This window comes from Rhamphochromis sp. 'chilingali', assembly GCF_963969265.1.
Source record: "Rhamphochromis sp. 'chilingali' genome assembly, chromosome: 2".
Lineage (NCBI taxonomy): Eukaryota > Metazoa > Chordata > Actinopteri > Cichliformes > Cichlidae > Rhamphochromis > Rhamphochromis sp. 'chilingali'.
This window is the reverse complement of record NC_137930.1, coordinates 69,206,147-69,221,630: the sequence shown is the minus strand read 5'-3', so window position 1 is coordinate 69,221,630 and position 15,484 is coordinate 69,206,147. Positions and strand designations below refer to the sequence as shown.

The following is a 15,484-nucleotide window of genomic DNA, read 5'->3' as shown; positions in this document are numbered from 1 at the left end:
TGGAACAACTGGCAACAGGTCAGCAACATGACTGTGTATAAAAAGAGCAAAGTAGAGACTCTGGTGTTTAAAACTACACTAAGATGTCAAAAGAACATTACAGCAAACACGCGACAGAAAATCACCAATACAAATGTACACTACTTCTGTGCCACTTAATATGCAGTTCGCTACCATGAAGCCTGGAAGCTGTTTCCTGTGTGTTACTGTACAGCAGCTCAGGCAAGCTTCCAGTATGGAAATAAAAATGAGTCCAGAAATCTCCATCCACGCGAGCGCTTCAACTGGAGCTTAAAAAAATCCTCATACAACTTTAAAAACCGATGCAGCGAAACCAAAGCCTGTCCAGGCCTCACTCGCTGCTGCAGCAGCTCGTTGTACAAAATACACAAAGGGTTCACTTTTATGTTTTATTCACTTAAATAGACTGATCAATACGTATGTGTTAGGAATTTGAGCACTAACATCTATTCAGACTCTTACAGAAAGATGCGTCAGTTTGGTGAACTTGTATCAAGATGTTCATTTTAATTCGTAATAAAAGAAAAACGTCTCAAAACATTTATAAATGTTTTCTTTGAAAATATAATCGGGACTCCAAACCTGTTCAAGATCAGCACGCCGCACAGCAAAGGGAAAAGCATACAGTGGTTCAAAAACATGAAGAAAAAAAACATTTTTACAGTATCTACAAAAGCAAAGCAAAGTGTTTGTCTTTGTGAGGCCTCAGCCTCCCGCAGCTCCAACAGAAAAAGGCTTCTTAACCAGATAAATGCTTTTCAGTAATGCTAATAAATATTAGCAACAAAACAACAGTGTGCTAGAAATTCTAGCAATGACAAAAAAAGCCACATATGATAAGTAGTTGTTTGTTCCAGACTCGTGTGCTCTGCCTGCATCACATATTTAACAGATATTAAGCTTAAAGGCTGAAACCCACAGCGTGTAACCAAACCTGTGGAGCCTTCTTACTCACATCAGACCTGCCATTCAGAAAATATGTGGTCACTGGACTTATAATGAAGAGAGTCGCATTTCTTTCATTTATGCTGGGAAATAGTTGGAGCTTAGTCTTGTGCTTTGATAGAAGGACTCTGTCAGAAGCCTGGGTAACAAAACAAAGCTGATAGTTGCAATTCCAACGTCACAAGGACGATTATTTTACTGAAATGTACTGTACACAACAGCGATTTTACTGTGCACAGTGCAGGAAATGCAATTTAACAAATACACGTGTTTGTGTTCTGCCATGAAGATACTGCATGCATCATACAGAGTCCTTCAGAGTGACCGTTTTCCTCTGTGGCACAAATAAAATTACACATGAATCAAGTTATATTTGAACCAGAAATACGGCTCCGAAGAACAAACCATTATAAAGTGAAATATCTGTTGTCCAGAGAAACTTTGAGAAATTCAAAGCACCATGTTGAAAAACTGTACACAGCAAGTAGGCTCGTGGCGTTTAATACAGAAGACGTCCTGTTGCAGCCGTGATTGGGTATTGATTACTGCGTGGCTGTATTTCTGTGCAATCAGCTAAACGAACTACCTGATGGACCTGTGCAACACTCACCAACAGTTACAGACCCTGACGGACAAAACATAAAAAAGGCACCGATGCCTTGGGGGGGGGGGGGGGGGGGGGGTCTTAACATTACCACTCAAACCACCCACAGTGAGCTGAAGACATATCAACTTTCATTTATCTTCCAGCTAAATTTAGATAAAAAACATAAAAAAGGATGCTTTTGCTCTAACATGAAGTGATACACTGTTCATAACCTGCAAATTTGTGTGTGTGTGTGTGTGTGCGTCTCATTTCCTAATGCCGGGGGACACTCTGACGAAGAAGAGGAGCACCTGAGAAAACAAAGAGGCAAAAAACACGACTTTAGGACAAAAGTTTAAGAAAAGAAAGAAAAAACCCCCAAAAGAAACCAAAGACCAACCTGGAGACGACAGAAGTGGAGGGCGAGCACTCTTTAGAGTGGGAGGGGCTCCTCTAGTGGGACCTCTGGGGCCTGGGTGGAACACAGGAGGAGGGTGGAGCAGGGGCCCACGAGGCACACCGGGACCGCCGTAAGGGATGTGTGACGACAGGGGACCTCGGACAATTGGGCCCCCTAACGACGGACCAGGAAGGCGATGCAAGGAGAGCAGCGGAGGAGGTTTGGTTTTGGGATGAGCAACTAAAAATAAAAAGAAGCAAATCAGCCTCTAGCTGTTCATGATTAGCAATGCCGTGGTAGGTTTTAGCACTCTCACCAAAGTAGGACACCAGGACTTTTCATCATGCTTCACAGCCTCACAGCATTAAAGGTTTGACAGATTTAAAAAGACACAAAGAGGGAAAACCCAAACCTGGTGAAGGCAAGAGGGGTACAGGTGAAGGTGAGGCGTGGTCTCCCATGGGCCCCCCTGTTAAAGATGCAGGCTGAGGCTGTGGTGGCCCAGATGGAGTCGGAAGCAGAGGAGGTGGTTTCCCCAACCCTGGAGGTAACATGATCCCTTTCTCACCCTCACTGTTGGAAGCTGAAGAGATAAAACGCAGGTGAAACAGAGATATATGACCTAAGGACAAAGCAAAGCTGATACAAGAAGTCAAAGCTGAAACAGCGCTTCTGTAGGAACTGCTGTGTAATCGTTTCACCTTGTACGTGATCCTGCCGAGAGCGCACGTACTCCGAGATGGTTTCCAACTCCTCGGGGTACAGATGGACACCCTCGCCTAACAGTACGAGGAGCTGACGTGTTTCAGAGGGAACGGTGTGGCGCGCGATCTTTTCTCGATCCAGAAAGTCATCGAGCAGCTGCGACGCCTCGGCTGCAATGTCTGCTGGGTCCCTCGGGGGTCGCTCTTTAGCCAGTCCACGGTTGTACTCTGCTAGAACAAAGTCCATGGCCTGGTCTTTGGGCATGTTTCGATGGACTGAGGAGGGAAAGGGAACGGTAACGGTGAAGTGTCATGAGGCTGAGGTAGGAGAAAGAGGTGAAAAAAAGATCCCTTTCAGCTCGCGCTGAGATCGTTTTGATGTCAATGTTGGGATCAGCTGATTAAATTAGTATTTTGGTAAGTAATGCTTCGGGGGGTGGGGGTGGTGTTGGATTGCTGGATGTGTGGCACTGAGGGACATGCATTTTGTGCAAATACGTGCATTATCAGTAACTTTAATACAACCTGATTAGTAAGTACTGAATTTATCTAAATGTGCATCCAGACATTTTATTCTAAATATAATGAATGGTGACGCTTTTTCAGCTTTGTTTCTGAGGACAGACAATTGTGTTTGTTGAATTGATCTAATTTTGGTTGAATTCACCTAACAATGTGTTTAACATTTGTGTTATAAAGATTAGGTCGTGTATGTGTGCTAATAAAGCATAAAATGTCATATTAAGCAGATTTAAAGCAAACTGCACATTATTACAACTTGAGTTTGATTTTATCCAGAGCCTGGGTCATGCCTCTGTAAAACCGGCCGCACGCTTCGTCCAGGAGGATACAAAAGATAAAAATGAAAATCCCCACAGTTACGAGGTTAGATCATAAAGGTCCATAAAACCATAACTGATTTAAATGTAGCCAGTTTCCTCCTCGTGATCATATTTAGAGCCAGTATCTGATCTGATGCAGATCCAAAGTTCAGCTCAGGCTTTGGAGTCGAGGATTACTCTCTGTTAAAAAGTGCTGCTTGTTCAGCTTCGACCTAAAATTTCTCAGTTTGAGAAACCACAGGCATCAGGAGCATGGTCACGGTCTCCTTTTGACATTCACAGCAAATCTGCTTCCCAGGTTCAGATGTGAAAATGCAGTCCTACAGTAGGAGTCCGACCGTAGGAGTTCGAAGGAGAAAACTGGGTCAGCTGAACTGTGATACACGCCGCTGTGGAACTGTGAAAGGATTTGTATACAATCTTCACACTAGGGCTGCCACGATTAGTCGACTAGTCACGATTACGTCGACAGGGCAGGGATAGCTCAGTAGGGCAGGGATAGCTCAGTAGGTAGAGTGGTTGCCCCATGATCGGAAGGTCGGGGGTTCGATTCCCCTTAACAGCTACCCTGAGGTACCCCTGAGCAAGGTACCGTCCCTACACACTGCTCCCCGGGCGCCCAATGGCTGCCCACTGCTTCACTGAGTGAATGGGTTAAATGCAGAGAGCAATTTCCCCACGGGGCTCAATAAAGTACAATAATGTACAATAATGGACTATCAACTAATCGACTAATTTAATAGTCGACGCGTCGTTTGAAGCTTTGTAAGATCCTGAAAGGCGCAGGAATAAGTAGCAGGATTTAAGAGCTCAGTTTGCAACAATGGCGGCAGCTAGTTAGTTTTAATGTTACTCTTATTATTCTTTCTGGGTCACAAAATAAATGTTTAACATATTTTCAGGTAAGAATGTAGCTGTGTAAACCTCAAATATCTGCTCAGTTTATCAGGACACCACATATTTTCAAAAGCGCTCCGACGTTTTCGGAGACGTCTGTTACCCACTAGCTCAATAGTTAGCCGGGGGCTAGGCTCACTAGAGCCGTGAGAACACCGGACTCCCGGCAGATCGTTTTCAAACCCACCGCCGTCTTTCACTACTCAGGTTAAACATATATGAGTCACTTAGATAACTTAAAAATGTTATTGTTTGGCTTTTTTCTGTGTTTTTTATTTGTTGATGAGATGAGATAGCCTTTATTTGTCAGTTCCAGGTCTTTTGCCCACAACCGAGATGACAGACCTTTATTTGTTCCTGAGTAAATCGGTTTGGCTGAGATTAAAGTTATTAGATTAGGTTAGATTAGATAAAATAAAACTTTATTAATCCACTGGGTGGTTTTCACACAGCTGAACAAACGTCAAACAGAAAATTGATTAAACAGAAGTGTGAGATGGTCGAGAATTTACTCCGGTGTCCCGTTATATTTTAGGGAGCAAAGCGCAGACGACTGAGTTTATTAAACTTCACCGAGACAATCTGCAAATTTCATTAAAATTTAATAAACTACCATCTTGTGTTTATTTTTAGTTAGCACAGACCTTAAACACAAAGCTGTAAGCTAATGATGGTTATATAAGAGCAGATGCTGCTGGTGCAATAAGCTGTACGTTTTCTGTCCAATGGATGATGATCTGATTAGTCGACTAATTACAAAATTAATCTGTGACTAGTCGACTATCAAAATAATCGTTTGTGGCAGCCCTACTTCACACCATCCTGAGAATTTTCTGTCCTCCCTGAAATGAAGTTTCAGCTGAAACGTTGTAGTTTTGCGACACTTGGTACATCTGGTTCCCACAGGACTGAGGTGACACAGAAATACTTTTATGGTCTGTGTTGCTAAACGTCTCGACTGCACCTCATATGCAGCTGAACCTGACCTCAAGCCCAGGTCTTGCGTTTGGCACCTGGCACAGATCGTGCATACGTCTGATAATAATACAGATTTGGTTTATTTGTTTTTGTTAAGAGTAACACTCACGTTATCGCACAAAAATCAAAGATGAAGTGAAGTTGGTGTGTAAGCTAACAAATAGTCTGAATGGTAGCTACAACGTTGCCTTTGTGCCGTCTTCCAAAGAAGTCTGATTGTTGGTTTGGTCTGGTTTGTTATTTGGTTTAAGATAGCAGTTAGTGACAGAACTGATGACCCATAAAATGAAACACATGTTGTAATAAATTGACCGTTTTTTAGTTTTTGGTTTGGTTTTTTTGGGATGTATTGTCATGTATTGTTGTGTGAAGTATATGCATGTGCTAGCCAAAGGATCGTTTGCCAAGATCCAGCTATTAACATGTAGATATGATAGACTCGGCACAGTTTTTAAATGCATGCATGACTGAAGAACTGTAGCTTTGTGTAACTTTAGATAGTGGTCTTTTAAATGGTAGTGTGTCTTTTTAATTTATTTGGTTTTACAAGAAATTTGTTTTAGACCTCGTGTTTAAAGATGTGGAATCTACAGACTGTTGAACTGAGCCTAGTAAAAGGGATGGTTTGGTAAGTTTGAAGGAATACGAGGGGTACGAACTTACTTTTGAGGGATTCTGAGAATATGATAACAGTGCAGGAGGACAGAGCTACGTTTGTCTGCTCCACCAGAATACATAAGGGGGAGCCTTCTGCTCGGACATCCTGTAGGGCCCGGGTCAGGCCCGATTCCGCTTGAAGGTAGAGCATTTCCACTGACAGGCCACGCTCCTGCAAGCACTGGCTTAGCGATTTGGGGTAATCCCTTTGAGAGGAAGAGAAACACTTTGTTAACGTGACATTTCTATATTAAGCGACTCACCTCGTATAGGAGATACCCCGAGTTAAATCTGTGACGGAGCAAAGGGTGACTCCTTCATTTAAAATGTGCTTTCCCAACAAAAACAGTGTTTTATGTGAAGCTAACACAGATTTTCAAATCTCTCATCGGTGTGATTAGGGTTGTATTGTGGGTTTATTCTTAATGAGATGTTTGTACCGTAAATATTATAATACTAGTATTTCCTAGTGTCTTTGGGATACTGAGAAAGTCAAATAAAGTGCTGCATCAATTTATACTTATCAATAAGCATTTTATAACTGCCAGTCCATCTGTATCAACTGAGTCTCATAGTTAGCTTGAGTTATACTCCTGTGCTGAACCAATTCCAGTGGTTGACACCCTTGTGACTATACTAGTAGGACACTTTATTAAGTACACCCTGCAAGTTCAACAAGGTGCTGGAAACCATTCCACATTAAATGTGTCCCCTAAAATCAGCACTCTCTCTGATTCTGATGCTCAGTTTGAACTTCAGCAAGTCTTCTTGGACACGTCTGTATACCCAGTATAGGGTGCATGGCTGTGCCATTCAACACAGGAGTATGGCCTAAATCAAGCCTAAGCGGCCATATTTGTGATTCAAATTAATCGTTGCTTTTAGTGTAGAAGTGCGTGAAAATTGACTGATGATGTTGCAATCTTGCAGAGCATAAGGAGTGCAAGTTTTTTAGTGTGCTTTGACCGCTACTCTGTTAGACTTTTACCATGTGTAGAATGTCATGGTCGGGGGGTGGGGGGGTCCAATTTCACTGCAGGTGCAAACTTGCATGTGACAAATAAAGGTTTGTTTGATTGATTGATTACTGGTTTACAACTGTGGCAGTTTTTCAAAAGCATAAAATAAAGAGTATTTTAACAGAACGTGATCCAAGTGGCACATTTGATATGTGAAAGGTGTATTCAAGAATGTTTAACCTTCACATGTATGTATCTGTTAATGTACTTCAATGCAAATCAGTGTGTAGTTGAACACTGAATTTTAAAGATGTGCTACATGACATTTTTTGACTGTGCATAAATGAATACAATCTTCGTTACTGACTGATCAAGACACCAAAAACAAACAGCTGTTCCAACTTTATGTAAATGTGTTTGTGTGAGTGACAAAGTGAGGTGTTTTTTTGCTGGTGTTCACGTTGCTTCGTCTGTGGTTGTCAGTTATCACAACTAATTTAACAGACAATCATTCAACACAACACAGGAAGAAAACTACGTGTGCAAAAAAACCTGTGGGCTTTTACTTTGGTTTTTGTTGTTTTTTTGTTTGTTGCCATGGTGACAAAGCTTCACAGCAGACATCTGCATTGGAAATGTGGTTATATGAACACTTACACACAGGGTCTGCGTGTGAAACACTGTTAATACATCAACAAAAAGACTTTCCAAAGGGAACAAGAACCTAAACTTGAGTAGCCAGAACAAATTTGAAGTTACAGCACGTTAAATGTGAACAAAGCCTCGTAGCTGAAACGATTTGCAGCCTGCACAGCACACCAAGAAAGTAAAGAAAGGCAAGCAAAAAACTGACGGTGATAATAAAAGGATAAGATCTGATACAGAGTTATAAGTCCTTCTGCTCCTAACACTTTCATTGCCTCATACTTACTGACACATCAAAACAGCTTTCATCCAATAAGTCTCATCCTGCAGGGAACCAAAACTCCACAGTCATGGTCTGCAGCTGCTGCTGGAAGCACTCATTTGTTCTGCGGTCTCTGTGAGCTTAGCACAGCAGCACAAGAACCAGTCCTCCATCTGCTGCAGGCTCTGATTAAAGTGACCCTAAAGCTCACAGCAGAGCTCCAAAGCAGGAGGACGACTACTGTGGCCAGCTGCAGTCCAAGACGGTGCAGTTGACTCAATGACACTGAGAAACACTACAACAGTAACCTGGCCAGCAAGCCAACCGGTAGGGAAAACACCAGCCGGGGAAAGGTTGTTAGCATCAACTAAGGTTTTAATATAAGACTGAGGAAGATAGAAAAACAAAAGATAATATGAGTCGGCCCGAGTGTGGGGAAACACTGAATGATATCAGTCTCCTCACGCTGATAGTAAAGGATAAACCAGCAAATTCTGTTGGCAATGAATAAATACTCACAGGCACTGTTTGGTAACAGAGAGAACCACGCAGTCGGCTGGCTTCCTCTCCTCCTGCACCTGTCTGTAGAACTTCTGATACAGCGTTTTACGTCTGTCTGCTGGAGTGCCACCCTCTGGTTTGGCTGGAAGTTTGAGAACGGTGACGTTGAAAGAGACTCGAAAAGCGGCAAAAATATTACTGCACTCTTTTCTTCTTTGGATCAATGTGTAATTAAGATTTTAGAGTATTTAAAAACATGTCTTGTGTAAAGCGTATCCATTTTGCTCATACGGACAAAACAAAGAAACAAATCTCACCATTTGGCTGATGCTTGTAGCCCTCGTACTTCACACTTCCACTGTAGTTTTGGATTTGCTCTAGCTCTTCATAACTGAAAAAAAGCAGTGAAAAGTGTCATAACAGTTTAATATGGGAGGTATTTCTATGCCTCCTCTACGACACCTTAATATGACGAGCATATAAATATCCAAAAATAGATTTTCTGAAAGTGAGACTCAGAGAGCAAGTGCACGAAGGAGCCTGTGCGTCCGACATTCAGTGCATCAAAGTTTTAAGTTTCACTCAAACAGCTTTTTCCCCTCACAACACAGAAACAATAGTAGACTGTTGCAAACACCGTATTCCTGATGTCTTACTAAAACATTACGTCAGCATATTCTGACATTCACACTTTCAAAGGATTCACAGCTAAAGTGTTGAAATACTTGATTTTGTCATAGTTGACAGTAAAATTACATCCGTCTTCTGTCCCAAAGTACAGAATAGAGACTAAAGTATGGGATCACCCACACTTTAGACCCACGGGAGCTGCTCAGCTGCCAGAACCCAAACCCTGAAACTCCAGTGGCATGTCAGCACAGATGTTCATTGAGAAGTTTGGAAATGTGGAGTTGGTGAGTCAGCAGAGCGCAGTCGGTGACCCCACTCTCTAACTTTACGTTCGTGACCGAGTGGCTGGTTGCTAAACTTTACAAAAACACATCTTACAGTTGACTGTGGAATATGTAGGAGAGAAGAAACTGTTGCAGTGACGGTATCCTATTATAGTACGACGCTCAAATTCAGCGTACTCGTTTGAATGACCCATCCCGTCACAAATGTTTGGAACGCCACAGCCAGGAGCACACACCTGTGACACCTCACTTAAAGATAAAAGGTGGGCCCCAATTCTTCCATCCATATAGCACATGCTCTACAGTGAACAGTGTGCAATATTTTTCTCATCAGGAAGCAGCAGTAACACGTTACTTCTATACTAGTCTGGTGACATGGCCGCAAAAAAGTCAGTGCAGTTTGCACAGAGCTCAGAACAGCTGCTTTCAGCTTATATACTCTAACTAAGCACTAACAGTTTTACAACACACACTAAAAATTAATGTTCAGGTAACTTTAGTTCATTTTACATCTATGATTCCAAACTACCAAGCTTCTATCAGTACCTGCTTTGCCTGTTGCACATGCAATTATGAACTTACCCAAATAAAAGTGATTTCTGTGTTAAAGATGAGTCTACAACCTCGCTAGGCAGCTGAAACTGTAAGTGTACTCAAACTGGAGAGCTGCATTCAAAGTTTGGTCTAACCAGTTAAACCTGTAAACAAGATCCTAGAATTATTTGTTTCATGATTTACCTTCAGGGAGGAAAGAAAAGTCTGGCTGGGAAGGAAGTAAGATGTTCCCCAGTGCTGACATAAAGAGAGTTGGGCAGCTATAAGGAACTATTAAATATGACTTATAGCAACTTGGAGGCTTTAAATGCAGTTTTTATTTACTAAGACGGTGCATTTTCTTTCATCTAAAACAAAACCATGAATGACGTGTAGCACTACACACAGAAGTGAAGGTGCACAGTAAATCACTCATAATAAAGCTTTGGTCACTTTAAACCATTGCCGACAACAAAAAGGCTGCCCGAGGCTGGTACCTGTCCAGGGCATCCTTGAGCTCTTCGGTCCTCTCCTCTCTGGTTGGGTATGGAGCTGCCCTCCGAAACACACGCGGCTGTGGAGCACTACACAGCACAGGTGGCGGTTTATAGGGCCGCTAATTGACAGCGTTTCACGTTTCTATATTATTGTGAGCTAGCAGCTAATGCTAACCTCGCTAGCCTGGAAACTCACCTTCCGTTAGGGTTACCGGATGGCCGCCGACCACCCGCAGGTGATTTCACCCAAGACGACATTTTGCCTGCCTTTAAACTTCACCTCAGCAAAAGGCAGCTTTAAAAACACCCAGAAAAAGACGCTCTCCTGGTGTTATTCCGCCAATGTTACCAGATACAGCCTGTGGTGATGAACGAGGAGGGGAAGAGCTCTTCTTCTGGCTTTACTGCTCTCACAGTGTGTAGGTGCACCATCACCCCCTGCTGGACGACCCTCTAATAACATTAATGGTTGCGCCTTTGAAACTCCTAGCAGCTTGTAGCTCTTTGTTTACACATTAAAAGTGATTTGTAAACAAACAGGCAGAAACGAAACTACAAATTAACTAAATGTAGGTGTTAAATTTAAAACTTGACAAATAATTAATAACTAAGGATGTAAAAAAATGAAATATAAAGTGATAATAATCGTGAAACACATATATTAGTAAATAAATATATGACATATAACTCCATTAATTAGTTGAATTAAAAATACAGATTTCAGTACAGCATTTACATTTGTACACTGCTGTTTATTGTCATATTGTTTTTCTTCTTTCTTCTGCTCCTTCAGATTAATAATCTCCCTCCATCTCACTAGCATGCATCTCTGTCACACCAACTCACAGCAAGTCCTCCTTTCTTTGTGGTCTTCCTCCTTTCTTCCTGCCTGTCAGCTCCGTATTCGCCATCCTTTGTAAAATACATGCACTGTCCTCCCACTGCACATGTCCAAACATACTTGAGTCCAAATAACTCAGTTTGAGTATTTTCTCTGATATTCTCCTTTACAATCCTGTCCATTCAGGTCACTCACATCACTCATTTGCCTCCTCTCCTCTTCATTACCTGTTTAGTTTTTCTTTCGCTGACATTTTTTAGCAGTACTCCTTTTCAAAATTATCCATGTAAAAAACAGTGACCACAAACAAACCCTGACCTTGCATATCAGGTTCACTCAAGTGACAGCAGTAAAGTGAAAACTGAGTATCACAAAAAAACAAACAAAAAACCAATACCTGGGTTGGTTTAATTAAGAGGGAAGCTGGAAGCATCTGTGAGGATACCACTTTAGGATTTTTCACTTTAATCAACACTCAGCAATCCAGGTGAATGATCTGCCTGTGGCTTTACAGATAATAGCCTGTCTGATCTTCAGTGAATCATAAGCACACCTGCATGTTCTTTTTATCTTTTAGAGAAAGCTTTGATTGCTTAGAAACAAATACGTTAATGGGTTTGGTTATGCTTCGAAAGATGTGACGACCATACTGTGTACTGTGGGTTGGAGGAGAGGGCCATGCCATCTGTGGTTACAGATAAGGAAGACAACCGAAGATAAAGAGAGAGCAGATTTCTCCTGTTTTGGCTTCCTGTTAAATCCAGAATTCAAAATCCTGCTCCTCACATACAAGGTCTTAAATAATCAGGCCCCATCTTATCTTAATGACCTTGTAGTACCATATCACCCTATTAGAGCACTTCGCTCTCGCTCTGCAGGCCTACTTGTTGTTCCTAGAGTATTTAAAAGTAGAATGGGAGGCAGAGCCTTCAGTTTTCAGGCCCCTCTTCTGTGGAACCAGCTTCCAGTTTGGATTCAGGAGACAGACACTATCTCTACTTTCAAGATTAGGCTTCAAACTTTCCTTTTTGCTAAAGCATATAGTTAGGGCTGGACCAGGTGACCCTGAATCCTCCCTTAGTTATGCTGCAATAGACGTAGGCTGCCGGGGATTCCCATGATGCACTGGGTGTTTCTTCTCTCTGCATTGAATCATACTTGTTATTAACCTCTGTCTCTCTTCCACAGCATGTCTTTTATCCTGTCTTCCTTCTCTCAACCCAACCAATCACAGCAGATGGCCCCGCCCCCCTGAGCCTGGCTCTGTTGAAGGTTTCTTCCTGTTAAAAGGGAGTTTTTCCTTCCCACTGTCACCAAAGTGCTTGCTCATAGGGGTCATATGATTGTTGGGTTTTTCTCTGTATGTATAATTGTAGGGTCTACCTTACAATAAAAAAACCTAATTGAGGCGACTGTTGGTGTGATTTGGCACTGTATAAATAAAAGCGAATTGAACTGAACCAGGTTGGATCTCCATATTCTTCTGTTTCCATATCCTGAAACTATTATCCAGGGTGTATCTGACAGTACCGTCCCAGGAGACTCCAAATCAGCTGCACTGAGTTGTGCAGCTGACTTGGGTGTGTATAGTCCCACGTTGCCTGTTTCTGGAAAGGTTAATATAGGTTACGACTGACAATGCAGCCCTCAAGATACCTTGAGACAGCTGCACACGTCAGTACAATGATCACATTATATTCCGTTCATCTCCAAATCTCGATTTGAGGACATATCATCAGTAACTGATGGTTCAGTGAGGTTCAACATTTTAAAAATTACCCTTGGCAATTGTATCAAAGTCCATCAGTCCTTGGCACGTGTCTCTTGGCCAATTTTGTTTTCAAATTTGCTGTTATTCAGCACGGGGAAAAGTCTATCTATGACCTTTTCTAATAACATACATATGTATGTTTTAGTTACCTTAATGAAGATATGTCTTCATGATGGCATGAGAATCAACTATTATTTTAAGTGTGCTATCGTGACTTGACTCAGAGTTCACCCCTGTTTTTCTTTTCCTGGCACGCCTCCTGTTGTTTAAACTGTTTGTCACAGAGCAGAGCCTTCTTAATTTCCACTGCATCTCCAGTTCGAAGCTTTTGTCCTTATTGCCCCCCCTCTTTTTCAACCATTTTCTTTTTCAGAAGGACTTCCAGGGTTACCACATGAGCTTTAGTATGAAGCCCTATATTTACTGATGATTTATTAGAAGCTTGTGTTTTCCTTCAAGCTTTTTTCCCCCCTACTTCCTTCCTGTGTTGATCTTAAAACTGCTCATTAAGGGATTTATTGTCCTCCTTTATCTCCTAGAAAGAAAGCATCTCTGAGTCCCCGAGCAAGTGTGTTTCAAAACATGAATTCAAATTCATTGTGTTCAACAAAATGTGAAACTCTAGACAAAAAAACAAGGACTCGATAAAAAAAAAAGATGTTGAATACTTGGCAGTCGAATGAATGTTGGTTTTGATGAAGGAAACAATACCTGTCAGTCAAGATGGGAGCACCCAAAGAGGTTTCTGTGGGCGATCGTGGCTCAAGAGTTGGCAGCTCGTCTTGTAATCAGAAGGTTGCCGGTTCGAGCCCCGGCTTGGACCAACTCGGTCGTTTTGTCCTTGGGCAAGACACTTCACCCGTTGCCTACTGGTGGTGGTCAGAGGGCCCGGTGGCGCCAGTGTCCGGCAGCCTCGCCTCTGTCAGTGCGCCCCAGGGTGGTTGTGGCTACAATGTAGCTGCCATCACCAGTGTGTGAATGGGTGGATGACTGAATGTGTAAAGCGCTTTGGGGTCCTTAGGGACTAGTAAAGCGCTATATAAATACAGGCCATTTACCATTTCTGGACAACTATACAGCTAACATGTTGTATTATGTCAAGACTTGGTAAGATTTCACCTTAAGAATACCAAGCTATGAATAAAAACTGATTTTATCTTGTTTAATATTTTCAATATAATTCTATTTATGTTATTGGATAGTTAGATAACTAACGCTATCCAAACTTTGAGGATTGATTCAAGGATTTTTATTGTCATTCCAACACCTGTACTGATCAACAACAATGTGAACACAAGAGGAATATTTGCAGAACCAAGGAACTGAACATGTTTACAACATGTGCAGCAAATAGCACAAAGACAGGCGATTGCTCATATCTGTTGCTTTTGGTTGGGAGTAGCAGATGATAGAAAGCACCACCAAAGTTCAACCGTGTTAACTGTCTCTTAGTCTGGGAACTCTACTCTTGATGCTCCTGCCTGAGGGGAGGGGGACAATAATAGTGTGTGTCCTGGGTGACTATAGGCTCTTTCAAGATACAGCAGGTCCTTTTCCTGCATCTGCTGATGTAGATGTCCGTGGTGGTGGTGAAGCTGCTGGCAACAATCCTCTGTGCAGCTTTCATCACCCTCAGTAGAGTCTTCTTCCCTGTCACAGAGCAGCCGCCACACCACATAGTGATGCACGAACCACACATCTGCAGAAGGAAGGAAGGAAGTGTTTTGGCTCCAGGTAAAATCCTTGCTGGAGACCATTTTCACACCTGCTTCCCCACTTTCTGTGCCACCTGAAATCTATATCTCATTTATTTTCTTGACATTGACGCTGACACCAAACTGCCTTTCCGCCTGCTTGTAGTCAGACCAACCTTGTAGGTATCTGGCCAACCCTGCAGGCTATAGGTGGGATCTTTTTTTGTTTAGCCGTACCATCCTTTTTTATTTACAACCTAATGAAACCCAAATCGTCTGCCATGTCCCTGAATTTACAACCCCAGTGACATCGTTTTCATCATTACAAAAGAAACAGAAAGCACAGGCTGCAGAGCACCAGCCTGCTCACCTTCACGTGTGAAATTTGCGCAGGTCCCTTTAAAATGTGTTCCTTCCTAGTTTAGGGGGAAAAAATCTGCACAGCAAACCTTTTATTTAGATATTTTTAATATCGCCAGTTTCATTGTTTGTCGTATATAACTTCTTCTCTTTTATCGTTTTAAATGAATAAAATACTGACTGAATATGTGGCGGTTTCAGGTGTGTGTCGCGCGAATAAGTTCACGCACTCGTCTCTCTCGAACCGTGAGCGCGCCGCGGCGGTGATAGTCGCCATTTTATTTTGAAAATCAAACTGAATTGAAGGCACGGCAACCCTTCCATTTCGTCAAGTTTGTTCCGAGAAACAAAAAGAGATGAGGATCTGAATTACTTTATTGAGAGCACGGTGAGGCTTGTGATGTATTTAACAAATGATCGTGGATTGCTTTAGGTTGAGAAATTGGCACAAAAGCAGCGATATTAATACGGAGAAT

The 15,484-nt window shown here is 42.1% G+C and overlaps 2 protein-coding genes across 5 annotated transcripts in view; one reads left to right on the top strand and one right to left on the bottom strand.

Moving 5' to 3' along the window:
• Positions 1-1,633: 1,633 nt before the first annotated feature.
• On the bottom strand, positions 1,634-10,741 carry LOC308386912 (uncharacterized protein). The gene is made up of 9 exons (XM_080866742.1): positions 10,539-10,741; positions 10,343-10,429; positions 8,715-8,788; positions 8,416-8,539; positions 6,037-6,236; positions 2,654-2,932; positions 2,365-2,535; positions 1,953-2,192; positions 1,634-1,863 (listed from the first exon to the last, which is right to left on the bottom strand). The coding sequence occupies exons 1-9, from the start codon at positions 10,598-10,600 to the stop codon at positions 1,826-1,828; spliced, it is 1,275 nt and encodes a 424-aa protein (XP_080722868.1). The 5' UTR covers positions 10,601-10,741; the 3' UTR covers positions 1,634-1,825.
• Positions 10,742-15,239: 4,498 nt separating this feature from the next.
• The window catches only part of cnot1 (CCR4-NOT transcription complex, subunit 1), a 31,138-nt gene continuing 30,893 nt past the window's right edge, over positions 15,240-15,484 (top strand). For all 4 annotated transcript variants that reach the window (XM_080863735.1, XM_080863733.1, XM_080863734.1 and 1 more), the window contains exon 1: positions 15,240-15,396. The gene's annotated coding sequence lies outside the window, so the exon portion shown is untranslated. The remainder of the gene's footprint in view (positions 15,397-15,484) is intronic.